At 46.2% G+C, this 15,941-nt stretch overlaps 1 protein-coding gene across 5 annotated transcripts in view; it reads right to left on the bottom strand.

Annotated features, from left to right (window-relative positions):
- Nucleotides 1–15,941, bottom strand: part of CSTPP1 (centriolar satellite-associated tubulin polyglutamylase complex regulator 1) — a 155,393-nt gene that overhangs the window by 124,017 nt on the left and 15,435 nt on the right. For 4 of the 5 annotated variants that reach the window (XM_065595158.1, XM_005302284.5, XM_065595159.1 and 1 more), the window contains one exon: nucleotides 4,262–4,364. The exons of the other annotated variant lie outside the window; for it this stretch is intronic. In XM_065595158.1, coding sequence (XP_065451230.1) covers nucleotides 4,262–4,364 — 103 coding nt within the window. The remainder of the gene's footprint in view (nucleotides 1–4,261; nucleotides 4,365–15,941) is intronic. 5 annotated transcript variants of the gene reach the window in all.

The following is a 15,941-nucleotide window of genomic DNA, read 5'->3' as shown; positions in this document are numbered from 1 at the left end:
TATGTAAGACAAGTCACCAAAAGGTGATAAACAGATTCTGTTCAGACAAGGAATAGGAGGCACTTATCTCCCTGGCTGACCATTGTGTGTCTTACAATGGAAATCTATTTGCATATGGAATCACCAGCTAATCAAGATTGTGAAGAGGAGATTACAAAATCTACAGGAAGGAAGGAATACACAGCAGGAGGATGTCCAATTCATGACTAAGATCCAAGAAGTAGTCTGATATACCAGGAGAAGGCATGGAGACACCTGAGGTCCTCCACCTAGGAAGTGAACTGACATTGTGTTTGCATCATGAAAAAAGATCACAGCCAGGTTTGGCTGAAGACACGTTGGGGTGAGCTAAACTTAATTAGACAAGGGGTGTCTTGATAGTTAAGATTAGCCTCTAGTATGCACGCTGTGATTTCATTTTATACATAATCTTTTGTTTCCAATATTCTTGCTTTCTGTCATTTGAATCTTTGTTCTTTCTTAAATTTATACTTCTTCTCTCTATAAACAAATCTAAGGGCTGTGTGTTAATTGGAGCTGTGTTCTATGGTGTAACTGGTAAGCTGTGGTGTATTGTTCCTTTGGGATCAGCAGATCTGGTAACTGTGTGTGTGTCCAGTGATCAGTGTCTGGACACTGCAGGGGGACATTCAGAGGACTCGGGGATTGGAGTGTGCCTATTGCTAACCAGTAAAGAGAAAGTGGGACCTGCAGAGGCATGGAGGGAAGTGCTTGTGTTGCCAGGTACCAATAAAGTCAGGGAGCAGACAGATGGCAGGCACAGACAAGGCTTCTTCACGCTAAGGTGAAGTGCCTCACAACCTTGGGTATCCACAGGAAGCACCATACTTCCATCACAGCAACTTGTTCATGACACAGAAGTACCCATGATCTTGTTATAGGCACCTTGTATTCTTGACACTGGCTGTTCATACAGAGGGACTATTTTTAGGGTTAAACCCGGGAGGGAGAGGGTGGAAGTGTTAACCCCTTTCACCAAATCAAAATTCAAAATCAGGGTTAGGCCTGGAGAAAGAAAAAAAATGGGGGAAAAGTGTCCTTCAGACATCTAGGCACAACCTAGCCACACCCCCAGCAAAAAGGCCAATGACTCAAATTTTCTTTGCTTTCTGTCAGTCAATCTGCAAGTAAGAGGCCTTCAACTGGCCACTAAAGACTCACCACAAATGAAGGAGATGCTGGAGCTCCTGTCAAAGGAAGCCAAGGTTCCCCCATCACCTCCCACTATGTACTAGTTTGAATCCAATGACAGAACCTAACAATGGATTTTAATTTCTCTTTCTCCCTCCCTTGGAGAAATCAACTTCTAAGAAACATCACAATACACAAATAAGATAAAAATTATTTTTCCATTTTAGAATCAAGACAGACAACTTGAATTCAGGGTTCATGTCTTCTTTATTCTCTACACTACTGAGCACAATGCCAGAACTTGCAATGCCCCCTGGAATTGCATTTGCATTAATTTTGCCTGATTTTTAAACCCCAAACGTACTGTCTTTGGAAGAGGGAGGAGAGGCTGGCACCACTTGTTTGTTAAAACCCAGAATGGGAGGACAAAGACACATACTAGACATCCTTGTTGAACTTCACCATGAAGAATGTCTGTACTCTGGTACCAGCTGTCTTTTAGGGATTCCACCATAACATCTTCAGTCAGCAAGAAACCAGACATTAACTGAGGCTGTAAATCACTCCTCCAGACATTTCTTATTCTCTTCCTCACAATACTTTCAAAAACATCTTGAAATCTTCTTTTCTATGTGTCTTTAGTATGTGTCATGCTGATTCCATGTTTATATCTTCCATGTATATCTCGTTGTCCCCTTTAAGTCTTGCATTTTGCTACATCTCAGTTAGTTTTACTTCAATTTTTAAGAGGCTGGACTTTTAAGGATCACCTATGTTTTTATTGAATTGTATATTGTTTTTAGATGCAGGCCACCTTGGTAGGGTGCTTTATAAATACAGTAATTACTAGTAGGATGACTGCAGCGAGTGTATAATCTACCTGCAGAACTCATTGCCATTATATATCAGTGAAGCTATAAGTAAATATAATTCCATAAAAGGGCTGGAAAGCTACATGGATAAGGAGACCATTCACAGTTATGTTAAGAAAGATAATTTTATAAAGTGATATAAATCCATATGCTTCAGCGCATAAATCAACTACAAGCTGTTATGGGTTAGAAATAAATTTACCCTACAGGCAGGTTATTTTATAATAATCCACTATGCAGTATTTTACATTTCTGTCTGAGGCATCTGGTATCAGACAATGTCTGAGACAGAGGAGCATTACTGTCCAAATCAATTATGTGATTTTGGATGAGGTTTCTGAATTGACACTATCTTGGCCAAAACAGGGAAGCTCGCAACTGCTGTCTAGCCAATCTATACCACCAGAACACATCAGCCTATACTACAAGGAGGCATCCAAATGAACCAAACCCACATTTGTATTGTGTTGCTGTGGGATGTATGTTCCGAGACAGTTTATACTAAAGGTTCTCTACAGAATAAAGCTGTTACGTTTGAAAAGTGCATGTTCCACAAATGCAGAGATTTTGGTGCAGCCCCTCACCTTCTTCCTACTAATCTGGGTTTTTGGGGTCACTTGAGATCAGTGATCATCACCATTGTGGCTATGCTGAGCCATATATAATAGTTATTGGGTCTGGAAGAGCCAGGCAACAGCATACCAAGCAAATAAAGGGAGCTTTACAAGAACCAGACTCTGACAGTCCTTGCTTGGAAGTTGGTTGGTAGCTTTGCCTAGTGGTCAGGGCTTAGGCCCATGACCTGCAGGGGGGATGTTAGTAGCCCTCCCACTCCACGAGGCTCCAACCCACAGCCCTTTGAGGGCTATCAGTGATCTGACAGCCAGGGGCTGATTAAGGCTGCCCTCCCTGGGCCACTTCCTATCACACTCCCTGCAACTGTCCCAAAGTCACCGTCTGGGTTTTGGTGTCATGAAGAGCATCCTCTCACCACAAGGCACCTACTGAAAGCTGCATGTACCATGGTAGCTCTCTTCCTCTCTTGGGCAGCAATTGCCTCCTTCTGAAGTATGGCCCACCCTCCTGGGCCAGCTCAGGCCTAGGGATTTCCCCTCTGGGGTAGTCCAAACAAAGTAAAGGGGAATTAACAAAACTGAGTCCATATGAGAGGTGGGGGGGAATGCTTCCCTCTCAGGCTGTCTCTCTAGCAGGTCCTCCCATCCCTCAGGAGGGACCTTTTGGCAGTGGTCTTCAGGAGAGATTCTGCCTTTCCCTCAGCTCTCCTCTGCTGGGGTTGCAGGTCTGCTCTCTTCCCTGGTCTGCCACCAAATGAGCTGCTCCCCTGCCTGTTAACTCCAACTCCAGTTGGAGCATTTCCTACATATGTGGCAGGCCAGGGCTGTCTGAGTCCAGAGCAGTTCCTTAACCCCTGGCTGCCCAGAGTGGGGTTTGTGTACTCCATCACAGACACAAAACAAAAAGAACAGCTGGGACAAGACTGAACAGCACAATGGATAATTCACAGAGAGAGGAGGACAGCTGGTACCAGAGCAAGGACACTGATAGGAATCAGAGGGATGAGGTACCACAGGGAACCAATCCTTTTACCATAGACTCATCTACTATACACAGAGGCCTTGAAATATGTCCCATATCCCATTTCCTCTGTTTGGGATTATGAAAAAGAAGAGGGCCTGGAGACCTGGCTTGGCAGCTCAGCAAGAGTCAGTCTCAAGATATTAAAATGCAACCTTCCTCTCTCTGTCCCAATCCATTTTCTTTCAGAACATCTGCCCAGGCCCACTACAGTCTTCAATGGGAAAGAGTGTATTGCTGGTACAACTAGAGACTTCCCCTTTTTCCCTGTCTGTGAACGAGAGCATGAATTAAAAAATAAATTGCTATCAAAGATAGATATTATTTGATGACCCAGATACAGTAGTAAAACAGAGAACAGAAGTCCTATCTGGGCCAAATTCAGCCTCAGAATAAGCAAGCACAACTGGTGAAGCCAATAGGAGTTGCCCCGCTTTTAAATCAGGTCTGAATTTGACCCATTGTCCTGAATAAGCACGTCTCTGAAACATGCTCAGGCAGCCCTTGGCTAACCTACTCAACTCCAACATTCACTGCCACAACATAATCAGCATGTATCCAGTTCCATTCTCCATGTACCCTGCTTGCTTCCAAGAGCCTCCCTCAGGGTGGTCCTATTGGCAGACTCCTGATGTACTTACTATTCAGTGAAGAATCTGGCAATGCCATACTGACTAATATCTTCTCTGTTCTCCAGCAGCTGGCTCACTGCATCCTCCATGTACGTGAGGACATGTCTCTGAGCTACAAACAAAAGAGAAAGAGAGAGATTAAAATACAAGGGGCTTGCAAAGCCCAGAGCCAGGCCAGGCTATTAGTGTACATCCTTGCCTGGCTATTAGCACTTGTTCTCGCAGCGTAGAGAGAGACAAGCAGAGGTTCTCATTCTGTTAAGTATTACTTCTGAGGGCATTGTGCCAAAAAATTAAAAATTCTGCAGAAAAATATTAAAAATTTTGTGCCTTTTATTTTTCAATAAATAAATGCAGAGGCTCCAGCATAGCAGTGGGAAGCACAGGCCACTGGCTGTACGAAGATGGGGGATTACCCTGCAGCCTCCCCACTCCCAGGACACGGACTCAGTGGTGAGGCTGCACTTGACCCTGACACAGCACTAGGCCTGGGCCTGCCCCAGAAAAATCCTGGGGCCCTGCCCCTCTGCACCAGGCACACCAGGTGTGGGGCAGGCAGGCTCAACCAGGCAGAATCCAAGCGTGGAGGGGCTCAGTGTGGGGGGATCCAGGTGTGGGGTGAGAGGATTCTGTATGGGACAATCTGGGTGCAGGCAGCTCCGTGGGGGGGGGGGGAGAATAAATATGGTTGGTGAAATAGCTGACTTAAATTCTGCTTCTCCCCTCTGGCTACACAAAGTTACTCATTTATGCACTGGTGACCCTTCTTTAATCTTTCTAGGTTTTGGAGATGAAGGGGGCAGATGAGGGTTGCAGCACAGCCAGTTTTGAAACCGTGCACCATTAAATGCCTGGTAGGGACCCTCTAGAAGCCTGTATTGCAACAACCTTCCCTACACAGATTATGAATACCATACTGTAGGACTCTAGTAGGGTTGCTGCAGAGCTTACCAAGGTCCTCCAACCTCATCTTTCAGGGGCTGTGTATTGTTTTAAATGCTGGTCTGTAGAAAAAAATTTCTGGAAGATACAAATCAAAGCACTTCTGTCCTCCTGAAAGCACCAAAAGGGATGTTCTGAGGGAACTGGGTGCAGTGCTGGGGGATATCTACACACCTTGACAGGAGTGCTGGATCTGTCATTATCTAACAAAAGAATGCTACTTGTCTGTGATAAGCAATGGAGGCAGATACAACTTGGTACAATACATTAATCATCTCACTGCTTCCACAAAGGGCAAGGAGAGCACAAGCAGTGCAGATACCAAAGGGAAATAGTGTGGATCTGTCACTCAACCTCTTTGATGTTGGCTAGAAGTGAACCAGAGCAGCAAAAAATCTGGGCTGATGCTTCACCTAGCAAGAGGAAGGGTTGCCAAATCCATGAGTTCAACAATCAGGAGACAAACCACAACAAAGAAAGGAGAACCATTCCCAATCTAAAGCGCACACGAACCCTGTTCCCAATGCACACACTCCTATCCCAGACAAGTACATTATAGCACCGCTGCAAGTAGCAGCCTGTCCTGAAAAGAGCAGGAAAATATCCTCAGGGTAGGGATGGCAGAGGCTGTGCTTGCTCTTTACCAATCTGTTCCAGACTCAACGGCATCACTCCTTCACCCGCAATCAATCTGCTTTAGAACCACATCAGAGTTCAACAATCCACTTAAACACAAATTCAAGCCCTTGGTAAGTATCAAGCATGCCCCACCCATACTCGGTACATTTCATCTTGGTGTGGGGCAGGTGGAGCTCAAAAGATGCCTGGAAAACATTATTCCAAATGGGTACAATGATAAAAAGTTCACACTAGCACTAACTGCTGTCAGGGGATTTCTCCGCCTATGACGCTTTTCAGATTCAGTACAATGGCAGAATGGGTTAAGCATACCCTGAAAAATACCTTGCAGCTGATAGTAAGATGGTGAGCCATAGGTTCAAAGATGTTATCTGGCAATAAAAGATACAGGGCGTAACTTAATTTAATTATTTTAATGCAAAGGAACACATTTTAATTTATGAGAGTGATTAAAGAAAAATAGCTTTGCGCACCTGTGTCCCCTGAGGGAGGAATGAGTCCGTGCAGCTCAGTCACACTCTTAAGGCCTTGGCTACACTTGCAGATGTACAGTGCTGTGAGTTAAACCTGACTTCGTGCAGCTGAGTAGGGAGAGCACTGTAGTCTGTCCACACTGACAGCTGCCCAGCGCACTGTCGTGGCCACATTTGCGGCAACTGCAGCGCTATTGGGAGTGGTGCATTATGGGCAGCTATCCCACAGAGCACCTTTTCCCATACTGGGGCCATGGGTTGTGGGAAGGGGGCATGGGTGCGGGGGATTCTGGGTCCTGTCCCAATGCCCCGTGATGCATCACTTCGCATCCCAGAAATCCCTTTGTTTCCATCCACCTTTGGCACCATCTTTCAACGGTTTCTGTGCAGCGCGATCTGTCTGCAGGAAATGGAGTCCAAACTGCTGAGGCGTATGCTGACGAGTCTCGCCAGCAGGGCCAGCTCCAGGCACCAGCCGACCAAGCACGTGCTTGGGGTGGCACCTTGGGCCGGGGCAGCGCTCAGGTTTTTATTAATTTATTTATTGGGCAGGGGCTGGCGCGGCACTGGGCGGGCGCTCGTAGGGGGGTGGGAGTTGGCATGGCGCGGCGCTGGGGGCTGGGGGTTGGCGTGGCGCGGCGCTGGGGGGCGGGGGCTGGCGCTCAGAGGAGGGGCGGGGGTTGGCGCGGCGCTGGGGGCTGGCGCTCAGAGGAGGGGCGGGGGTTGGCACGGCGCGGCGCTGGGGGGGGCTGGCGCTCAGAGGAGGGGCGGGGGTTGGCGCGGCGCTGGGGGGGTGGGGGCATGGGGCGGCAAAAAACTTAGAGCCGGCCCTGCTCGCCAGCACGTCACGTTTGGCTGTCGAACTATTCCTTAAGATCCAAAGTGACAGTGAGAGTGAGGGTGAGGAGTCCGACGATGCTATCGAGACACGTAACGTGTACGACACGAAATTGCTTGTGGCATTCACGGACATGCTCAGCACTGTGGAACGCCGCTTTTAGGCTCGGGAAACAAGCACCGAGTGGTGGGATCACATCGTTGTGGAAATCTGGGATGATGAGCAGTGGCTGCAGAACTTTCGGATGAGAAAAGCCACTTTTATGGGACTGTGTGAGGAGCTCGCCCCCACCCTGCAGCGCAAGGACGCGAGATTGAGAGCTACCCTGAAAAACCGTGACTCTGGGTAACGTGCAGGAAATAGTGGATGGCTTTGCACAAATGGAGTTCCCTAACTGTGGAGGGGCGATAGATGGGAGGCACATTCCTATTCTGGCACCACCCCACCTAGGATCCGAGAACGTTAATCAGAAGGGGTATTTCTCTATGGTTCTCCAGGCACTTGTGGATCACCGTGGGCGTTTCATTGACATTAACACAGGCTGGCCCGGAAAGGTGCATGACGCACGCATCTTTCGGAACACTTGGCTGTTCAGGAAGATGCAGGCCGGGACTTTTTTCCCAGAGCGGAAGATCACGGTCGGGGAAGTTGAAATGCCCATTGTGATCCTTGGAAATCCCACTTACCCGTTAATGCCGTGGCTCATGAAACCCTACACAGGGAGCCTTGGCAGCAGCAAGGAACGGTTCAACTACAGGCTGAGCCGGTGCCGAATGACAGTGGAGTGTGCCTTTGGCCGTTTAAAGGGCCGCTGGCGATCTCTGTATGGGAAGCTGGACTTGGCCGAAAACAGCATCCCCGCGGTTATAGCCGCATGCTGTGCCCTCCATAATATTTGTGAAGGGAAGGGTGAAAGCTTCACTGAGGCATGGACCGCCGAGGTTCAACACCTGGAGGCTGAATTTGCACAGCCAGAGAGCAGGGCTATTACAGGGGCCCAGCACGGGGCTGCAAGGATTAGGGATGCCTTGAGGGAGCAATTTGAGGCTGAAAACCAGCAGTGATATCTGGTGCCCTGCACGGGAGTGAAGTACAATAGTTCCAATCTTTAGGAATCAGTGTCTGCTTAGCAGACAAGCAGACTTGCAGTGCCTGTTTATTTCCCGGGCTAAGGAGTCTTTTACTTTATGCAATAATAAAGAATGTTTTCAAAGCCAAAGAATCCATTTATTGAAAAGAAACAAGGGGGTGGAGTGGGGAACAGCACAATCACAGATTCGCGTATGTCCCGTCTGGTGTGTTCTGCAGTGAGTGCTGCACTTCAGGACAGCTATCCTGCATGGTGATGGGGGTTGAGTGCAGAGGGTAAGGGTCGTGGTTTTCAGGGCTGGGTGGTGAAGATACTGGTGTTGGAAGCAGCGGGTGGCGTGAAGAACACGGAAGTTGGGGGAAGTGGGTTGGAGGTGACAGTGGGGCACAACGGAAAGAGTTTTGGGACAAGGGCCAGGAGAAGGGGGGAGTTTGCGGTACTGCTCCTCTTTCTGCATGGCTACCAGCTCCTGGATAGCATCTGCTTGACGCTCCAAGATGCTTATGAGCCTATCAGTGCTTTGCTGCCGGTGCGCGGTGCTTTGCCGCCAGTGCGCTGCGTTTTCCTGGGGGAAACTACTTTCTCTCTCCCTCCAGTCCTGTGCTTTCTCATTCTCTTTAATAGATTGCTGCATCACTTCTTGCAGCATGTCTTCTTTGCTTTTTCGTGGTCTCTTCATGAGACTTTGCAGCCTCTGACCAGGCGATAAGAGGATTACCTAAAGAAACTACACCATCTGCTAAAAAAACTCCCTGACAAAGCACAGGAACAAATCTGTACAGACACATGCCTAGAACCCCGACCAGGGGTATTCTATTTGCTACCCAAGATCCATAAACCTGGATATCCTGGACGCCCCATCATCTCAGGCATTGGCACCCTAACATCAGGCTTGTCTGGTTATGTAGACTCTCTCCTCAGACCCTACGCTACCAGCACTCCCAGCTATCTTCGAGACACCACTGACTTCCTGAGGAAACTACAATCCATCGGTGATCTTCCAGAAAACACCATCCTGGCCACTATGGACGTAGAAGCCCTCTACACCAATATTCCACACAAAGATGGACTACAAGCTATCAGGAACAGTATCCCTGATAATGTCACAGCTAACCTGGTGGCTGAACTTTGTGATTTTGTCCTCACCCACAACTATTTCACATTTGGGGACAATATATACCTTCAAGTCAGCGGCACTGCTATGGGTACCCGCATGGCCCCACAATATGCCAACATTTTTATGGCTGACTTAGAACAACGCTTCCTTAGCTCTCGTCCCCTAACGCCCCTACTCTACTTGCGCTACATTGATGACATCTTCATCATCTGGACCCATGGAAAAGAAGCCCTTGAGGAATTTCACCATGATTTCAATAATTTCCATCCCACCATCAACCTCAGCCTAGATCAATCCACACAAGCGGTCCATTTCCTGGATACTACTGTGCTAATAAGCGATGGTCACATAAATACCACCCTATACCGGAAACCTACTGACCGCTACACTTACCTACATGCCTCCAGCTTCCATCCAGGACACACCATACGATCCATTGTCTACAGCCAAGCTCTAAGATATAACCGCATTTGCTCCAATCCCTCGGATAGAGACAAGCACCTACAAGATCTCTATCAAGCATTCTTAAAACTACAATACCCACCTGCTGAAGTGAAAAAACAGATTGACAGAGCCAGACGAGTACCCAGAAGTCACCTCCTACAAGACAGGCCCAACAAAGAAAATAACAGAACACCACTAGCTGTCACCTTCAGCCCCCAACTAAAACCTCTCCAGCGCATCATCAGAGATCTACAACCTATCCTGAAAGATGATCCTTTACTCTCACAGATCTTGGGAGACAGACCTGTCCTCGCTTACAGACAACCCCCCAACCTAAAGCAAATACTCACCAGCAACCACACATCACTGAACAAAACCACTAACCCAGGAACCTATCCTTGTAACAAACCCCGATGTCAACTCTGTCCACATATCTATTCCAGTGACATCATCATAGGACCTAATCACATCAGCCATACCATCAGGGGCTCGTTCACCTGCACATCTACCAATGTGATATATGCCATCATGTGCCAGCAATGCCCCTCTGCCATGTACATTGGCCAAACCGGACAGTCTCTACGCAAAAGAATTAATGGACACAAATCTGACATCAGGAATCAAAATACTCAAAAACCAGTGGGAGAACACTTTAACCTGTCTGGTCATTCAGTGACAGACCTGCGAGTGGCTATATTACAACAGAAAAACTTCAAAAACAGACTCCAACGAGAAACTGCTGAGCTAGAATTGATATGCAAACTAGACACAATCAACTCCGGTTTGAATAAGGACTGGGAATGGTTGGGCCATTACAAACATTGAATCTGTCTCCCCTTGTGGGTATTCTCACACTTGTTATCTAACTGTCTGTCTGTGCTGGGCTAGCTTGATTATCACTTCAAAAGTTTTTTTTCTCTTAATTAATTGGCCTCTCAGAGTTGGTAAGACAACTCCCACCTGTTTATGCTCTCTGTATGTGTGTATATATATCTCCTCAATATATGTTCCATTCTATATGCATCCGAAGAAGTGGGCTGTAGTCCACGAAAGCTTATGCTCTAATAAATTTGTTAGTCTCTAAGGTGCCACAAGTCCTCCTGTTCTTCTTTTTTTGGGAAAGACTGTTTTTCATTCTATCCCAACCCATCCCGCCCTCTTCACTATGTGGCCCTTGCTGTGCTCCGAGACCATCTTCCCAGACACTATCACACTTTCCCTTATCAGAGCACCACACAAATATTAAATTAATTCCCACCACCCACACCTAAACTCTCATAAGATTTGTAGGTATTATCAGGGCCCCTTATACTCCATGGTGCAATGAGACCAAGTTCCATAGCAAGCAGACCTAAAGTGTATGGCAACAACTTTTAAATTCCAAGTGAAAGTTGTTTCATGATGATACACACTAAATTGCCTCCCACTCCCATCTCCTCACAAACACACAGAGCTACAAATGTCTCAACATCGAAAACAGTCTCTGACATAAAATTAATCAATGGTCATTTCTGGAGAGGAGATTTTTTGCTACACTCCTCAGGTGATTTGACTCCCAGAATATTGTCTAAGTGCCCTAGCACAGCATCTCCCCATGTGTGCCAGGGAAGGGCATGGAGGGTGCTTGTGGTCTGTTTTTGAGATTCATCTCCCTAACTCCCCAGCTGCTGTGCTTTTTTCCAGGTTGCCCAGCTCACCAGCCTATGCTGTCAGTTCCCACAGCTTTCTGGCTGCAAACTGGACTCTAGCTCTGGCTCCCTGACCTGCTGCAGCCTGGCTCCTCAGAAGAATGCGGGGTGCTTGCACTGTAATCCAATTAACTCCTTCTTGTGGGGGAAAACCGGAGAGCAATTTGCAATTGCAAGCAGGTCCTAGCAGGACAGGGAGATGAAACAAAATGCCAGGTTCCTGGCAGTAGCAAAATGGTGATTTCCATGATAAAATGCTGAATTTTCCATCTTGAAGGTTTCTAAAGCACAGGATTATGGAGTCCCATAGGGCCCTGTTTGAGATGAATGGGACAGTTCACACCTCTTAGGACTCTTGTTTCAGGCTCTTTGAAAAATCAAGTAATACTGCATCTATTTACACTACTCTCATGTTCAAGGTTCTCTCTGCAACCACAAGGGCTAGAAACACTGACGTTACACCCCATATTCCTCATAGAAATATGACTGTTATATGAATATGGCCTAAGATATATTTCATGAAAGATGGGTCTTGTAAGGTATCATTGGAAAGGTTATGTCTTACTGAATGTGAATATCTAATTTGTATGCATCTATCATTTCTGTATTTAAAGTTCAGAATATTGACTATGTAACAATTACAACTGTGTGTGTATTTGGGAGACACTCACCAAACAACCAGCCATCACAGCCTTGATAGGCCATTAGAAAGAAACAATAAGACTGTGAGAGGCGTAGCTGTGACACTACAGGTCAGGTGATAAGATTACCTGATACAAAATATCACCTTGGACGGACACTGCTGGTACTTTTCCTCTGTAGGGGGATGGGGATCAAACAAAGGTTTCCCACCTTAGGTAAATCCTTTTAAGGCTGGGGAGGGGGTTAATCTGGACTCTCCTCCACTGCCTACCCAAGAAGGAGGACTGCTGAAAGTACCCGAAGGGACAAAGGAACTAACCTGAAGGGAAAGGCAGGGGTGAGTCCAGACTGAGACAGGGGTCCAATCCGTAAGAAGAAATAACTGGAACACTAAGCTACTGAAACTCCTCAGGTTGGGGGGTTGTCTCTAAGTGCTTACAAATAAGACAAATGCTTACAGACAACCCCCCAACCTGAAGCAAATACTCACCAGCAACTACACACCACACCACAGAAACACTAACCCAGGAACCAATCCCTGTAGCAAACCTCGTTGCCTACTCTGTCCCCATATCTACTCTGGTGACACCATCAGAGGACCCCAACCACATCAGCCACACCATCAAGGGCTCATTCACCTGCACATCCACTAATGTTATATATGCCATCATGTGCCAGCAATGCCCCTCCGCCATGTACATTGGCCAAACCGGACAGTCCCTCCACAAAAGAATAAATGGACACAAGTCGGACATCAGGAATGGTAACATACAAAAGCCAGTAGGTGAACACTTCAATCTCCCTGGTCATTCTATTACAGATTTAAAAGTCACTATCATTGAACAAAAAACTACAGAAACAGACTTCAAAGAGAAACAGCAGAACTAAACTTCATTTGCAAATTTAACACCATTAATCTGGGCTTGAATAGGGACTGGGAGTGGCTGGCTCATTACAGAAGCAGCTTTTCCTCTCCTGGAATTGACACCTCCTCATCTATTATTGGGAGTGGACTACATCCACCCTGATTGAATTGGCCCTGTCAACACTGGTTCTCCACTTGCGAAGTAACTCCCTGCGAGTCTCCATGTGTCAGTATATAATGCCTGCATCTGTAACTTTCACTCTATGCATCTGAAGAAGTGAGGTTTTTACCCACGAAAGCTTATGCCCAAATAAATCTGTTAGTCTTTAAGGTGCCATCAGACTCCTTGTTGTTTTTGTAGATACAGACTAACACGGCTACCCCCTAATTCTTGAAACCAGTCTCTTTAAGATCTTAAGCTTAGTATAAACAACAAGGACTCCTTGTGGCACCTTAGAGACTAACAAATTTATCTGGGCATAAACTTTCATTAGATGTATGGAGTGGAAAATACAGCTTAGCATGCATGTTTTGTTTTATTTACTCAGTAATCTGCTTTCTTCTGTTTGCTATCCCTTATAACCACTTAAAATCTGTCTTTTATAGTTAATAAATTTGTTTTGTTATTTATTAAACCCAGTTTGTGCAATTTCTAACTGGGGGGAGAGAAGTTGTGCACATCTCTCTTCACATTGAGGGAGAGGGCTAATTTTTATGAGCTTGCGCTGTGCAGATCTTTTTATATAGCGCAAGACAGCATTATTTTGGGTTTATTGACCAAAAAAGAGGTGTGCACGTGATTGCTGGGTGAATCCTCTCAAAGAGCTGACTTCAGTCTGCATCTGCGGCTGGGTGTGGCCCTACCTGTGTGCATGTGCTGCAAGAGGCTGGAGAGCCAAATTCAGCAAAACAGGGAGAGGGAATCCAGGCTGATGGAGCAGCAGGGGCTCAGTGAAACCCCAGTACATCAGGTGGCATCACAGAATTGGGGGTCCAACCCATCACACAAATATACATATTGAATAAAATTAAAAGATTCTGGAGCACAATTCTGTAGCAAGGAGTGAAAATTTCATGGCCACAGAATACATTATCCCTGTTCTGTAGATGAAGAAACTGAAGTACAGCTAGACTTAGTAATGTAAAGTCAGACAATAAGTCAATGGCAGAGTCAAAGTTTAATGTGACAAGGGACCACCAAATCATCTAGTTTGGTAGCCGGCTGAACTCTGAAGCATGAGCTTTTAGGAACACAAGACAAACTGAAAATGAGCCAAACTGGCTGCTGAGCCTGCCTCCCTACCATCACAAGCTACCCCATCATATAATTGCATTCATAAATGTGTCCAACTCTTCATAAATTTGTCCATACTACAATTCATATAGGTCCAGTGCCCAGACCACTAGAAGATTTTGCTACTTTGCTACCACTACCCTCAGAGACCCATTTCCTCCCTGCTGGAACTCAAGCACCCTGCAGCTTCCAAGCAGGAGGCTTACTGGCTGGTTTTCTCCTCTCATCCCGAATATTAAGTCTTTCATTGTTTGAGAGCATCACATGAGCATTGGTGAAAGCATTTTAGTATCCCCGATATCCCTGGGATTGTCCCAACGACAGTTTCCATTTTTCCCTTCATCACTCTCAGGGTCAGATTGCAGCCGCCTTCCTTCTAGCGAAAAGATAGCAAGATGGGGTTCCCAGTTACCACTCTGCAGTGCCTCATGTTGCTTTCTCTACACCTCTGCCTTCCAGAGCCTGAATTAATTCTGCCCTCACATGTCTGACCTGACAACCCAGGGAAAGAGACAGTGACGCTGGAACAATTTGTATAATGGGGGTTCTAAGAGCCATTGTACCAAATTGTAATTCCTATATATGATGGAAACCACTTCAACCCAGATGGTGAGGTAGCACCCCCAGCACCCCTAGTTCCAGCAGCTATGGAGAGAAACCAGGATTAGGGAATCAAACTCAACCCACAAGCTCTCTAGCTGTAACAAGCACTAAGAGAAAGCCCTCATCTTTCTTCTTTGAAAGGGACACAGTACCCACCAACACACATTCATATGCCTCAACAGCCCCATCATATTTTGTAATCTAGAATCTGTCTCTTTACTCCTGACAGAGTCTGGGGAGAGTTCCACTTTATTGAGAATCTGCCCACCTCCGTCTGGTCCACAAACTGAACTTAATATCCCACTTAAAAAGAGGGAGTGAATTAAGGACTTGCAGTAAGCTAAAAATACACCAGGTTAATAAGGGGCAGCAAAATAGCATCAGAGAGAAGGAGGTTATGCAGGACAACCATCGCCAAATCAAAGCTATGGGACTTGGATCCCCCATTTAGACAAAGTCTGCACAAGCTGATTGTTAATCATTCAGTTCCTTCCTGAAACACATCATGTAACTGCCAAAAATAAGTTTACACAATATCCCTGTACGCTGAGCACCTGGTCACACTGACAAGCTACTGAACAGCTTTGGTGGAAAGAAGAAAATTTGATGGGTCAAGGCAATTTTATACTGGAGTCTTCTGGATCCAAATATGAAATAGCTGAAATCCAGATGTTAAGCTGAGGATGTACTTATTAGCCACACTCTTGACAACTTTGCACAGAGAATCTTAATAGAGACTTAATAGCTGTGTGACACTTCCACATGAATATACAATTTCTGTACAAGCATTAGCACTATACATAACACTGCTCCTCCAAATTCAACCCTTTCTTTCTCCTCTCAAGAAGGATGGCTTTCTATACTGAATATACTTTATATATTGAATATGATGTCATTAGTGTCAGGTTCACATGCCTAGCCTCTACATGCCCTGGTGCGTGTGCCCCTGAGGGGGCCATGAGCAAATACTGGCACTAGTACACTTTGGCTTCCAACCAACTCAGAATTTAGCAACATCTGTTGAATTTAGGTATGGCCAACAGGTTACGACAGT

This window comes from Chrysemys picta, chromosome 4 (assembly GCF_011386835.1).
Source record: "Chrysemys picta bellii isolate R12L10 chromosome 4, ASM1138683v2, whole genome shotgun sequence".
Classification (NCBI taxonomy): Eukaryota; Metazoa; Chordata; order Testudines; family Emydidae; genus Chrysemys; species Chrysemys picta.
The sequence above is the reverse complement of the archived record's forward strand: the minus strand, read 5'-3'. Positions and strand labels throughout refer to the sequence as shown.